The 2,351-nt window shown below is 30.4% G+C and overlaps 1 protein-coding gene across 1 annotated transcript; it reads left to right on the top strand.

Annotated features, from left to right (window-relative positions):
- The first annotated feature begins 1,570 nt into the window (after positions 1-1,570).
- LOC139432542 (uncharacterized) lies at positions 1,571-2,104 on the top strand. Its single transcript, XM_071201233.1, has one exon. The coding sequence runs from the start codon at positions 1,571-1,573 to the stop codon at positions 2,102-2,104; it is 534 nt and encodes a 177-aa protein (XP_071057334.1).
- Positions 2,105-2,351: the final 247 nt, after the last annotated feature.

Here is a 2,351-nt window from a genome sequence, read left to right as displayed (position 1 = left end):
ATTTTAAAATCGTTGACGTTTCGTTGATACATTTATAGTTGTATATTGAAGGAACGACATGTAATTGTTTTAAATATTCGATAAGTGTGTCAGCAGTTTTAAATGTAGAGATGTTACATAATAAAACAACCAAACATTAAATCTAATAATGGGAAAACATAAGAGAAAAATATAAAATAACAACTTATTGCACTGGATTAATGTAACACCTTTACCTAACAAGTGTGGTACTGTGGATGCATTCGAATAACCTTCTCACCAGTGGATAAATAATAAAAATGGGTAGGAGGACTAATATTTGTATCTAATGGTATGATTGCTGTATCTATAGAGGTTGTCGCTATTTTATACGACAAATAATGATGCATATATTCTGTGCTGTCAAAGACATTACACATAAAAAAAACAGTTTTCTTGTTTGTCAATAATTATGGCGATGATTTCAAATACAGTAGGCAATTCAGGGAATATATCATTTTTCTTATAAATTACATATTTTTGTTTATATACCGTTCCTTTAAAAACGACTTCCTTTAACCCTACAACATTTTGAAAATCGAATTGTTTATGATTATTTCGAAATGAGTCAAATTTGCTATCTAGAAAATCAATGGATGTAAGTTTTTTATGAAATATTTCTTCAGAAAAAAAAGAATTAAAAAAAATCGCGTTCGCAAATTCTAATTGAGCTTTTATTGCTAATGTATATTTACTCGTGTTGTTATACTTTTGGCGTAAGTTTTTTGCTTTTGATGCATTGCTTCAAAGCGAAAACACCACTGGTTACGAAGTGGTCCGCTATTTTTAATTATATGCACATAGTGGACTAAAAAATGATGTTTAGGTTTTAGATAATCTGAAAACAACGTGGTATATAAATTATTATGTAATTTTATTAAGGTATCGAGTTGTGTTAAGTCTTCGTTCGTAAAATAGGATTTTAATACTAAATCTATTATTTGGACGAATATGAGTAAAAACTCATAAACAGCGTCTGATGTTGGTATTAAATCAGCAATAATTAGTGTTATAAAATGTATAAAGCATTTCATTTCCGATGCTGTCATCTTAAAGCATTTATTTTTAATATGGTTATATTCTATTGGTTGTGAAAGATTGTCTATTTCAGTAGCTCCGTATTGAAACATTTGTTTTCGATAATTCAGAGTTTCCAGTGAAAAATATTTTTTTTAATGAAATGTTTTAGAATATAATGCAAGTTATACCTGCAAATTCCATTAAATATGTCGTGCATGATATCAGAGCATAAATTGTCTGTTACATGATGTTATATAATGTAGTAACATTATTGTTATTTATGTTGGTATCGGAACAACTTCATGTTGCTGGCACGTTCCCGCCAAGACAATAATAAGAAGAGAGACGCTTACATGTCGCTTGTTTGTACTTGTTTGGACTTGTATAAAAATTTATAACTGTTGGTTAATAAAGTAAATACAATATAATAGTTGTTGATGAATCATATGAACGCTGGTAGTTCGCTTTATTGATAAACAGAACATAAGATATGGTGTCAGGTGTATAAAAGAAAAAACAAAAAGTGGATAAAATGGAGTTTAAACCACCGAAAACATTAGATTTTTCTAATAATCCTGCTGAAACATGGGTTATTTGGAAACAAAAGTTTAATCTTTATATGAAAGCATCGCAAAAAGATAACCTAGAAGATGAAAGTGTTAAAATTGCCATACTCTTAAACGTTATTGGTGACGAAGGCCTAAGAATTTACAACACGTTTAAAAGAGATAAAGATGAAACACTAGAAAAAACTATGAAACAGTTTGAAGAGTACTTAATTCCAAAAAGAAATCTTGTAGTAGAAACATTCAAGTTTAATAACTTACAACAAAAAGAAGAACAAACAATAGATGCATACATTACGGAGTTGCGTACACAAGCTGCATTATGTGAATTTAAGTGTGAAAATGATAAATGTAGACAAACATACGAAGATAGAATGATAAGAGACAAGCTAGTTACAAGTATTTTTGACAAAAACGTGCAACAAAGATTGTTGGGAGAAAGTGATATTTCCTTAGAAAAAATTCAAGGTTATTGGATTCCGGTTCATGTTTCATACTGAGTAGGACGTGCTTTACCTCGCTCCGTTAAATTACGATTTTATTTCTTCAAAATGCGTTTAAGTGCCGAAGATCTACGTCAAATCGAAGAATTATTCAACCAGTCAGTTAAAAGGATGTTTGAACAAGAGGATTTCTGCGTAAGGATCGCAAAATTAATTAATAAAGAAGTGGATTCCCTGAGAACTCACGCGGTCAAGTTGGAGGAAGAGAACCAGTTTTTGCGTGGAAAACTCGACGACATCGAGC

Source organism: Onthophagus taurus, unplaced genomic scaffold (assembly GCF_036711975.1).
Source record: "Onthophagus taurus isolate NC unplaced genomic scaffold, IU_Otau_3.0 ScKx7SY_25, whole genome shotgun sequence".
NCBI lineage: Eukaryota > Metazoa > Arthropoda > Insecta > Coleoptera > Scarabaeidae > Onthophagus > Onthophagus taurus.
Note: the sequence above shows the minus strand (reverse complement) of the source record. Positions and strands in the feature narration are given on the sequence as shown.

Excerpts from the sequence above, each read along its gene's own strand:
- LOC139432542 (XM_071201233.1), top strand. The coding sequence starts at position 1,571 with ATGGAGTTTAAACCACCGAAAACATTAGATTTTTCTAATAATCCTGCT.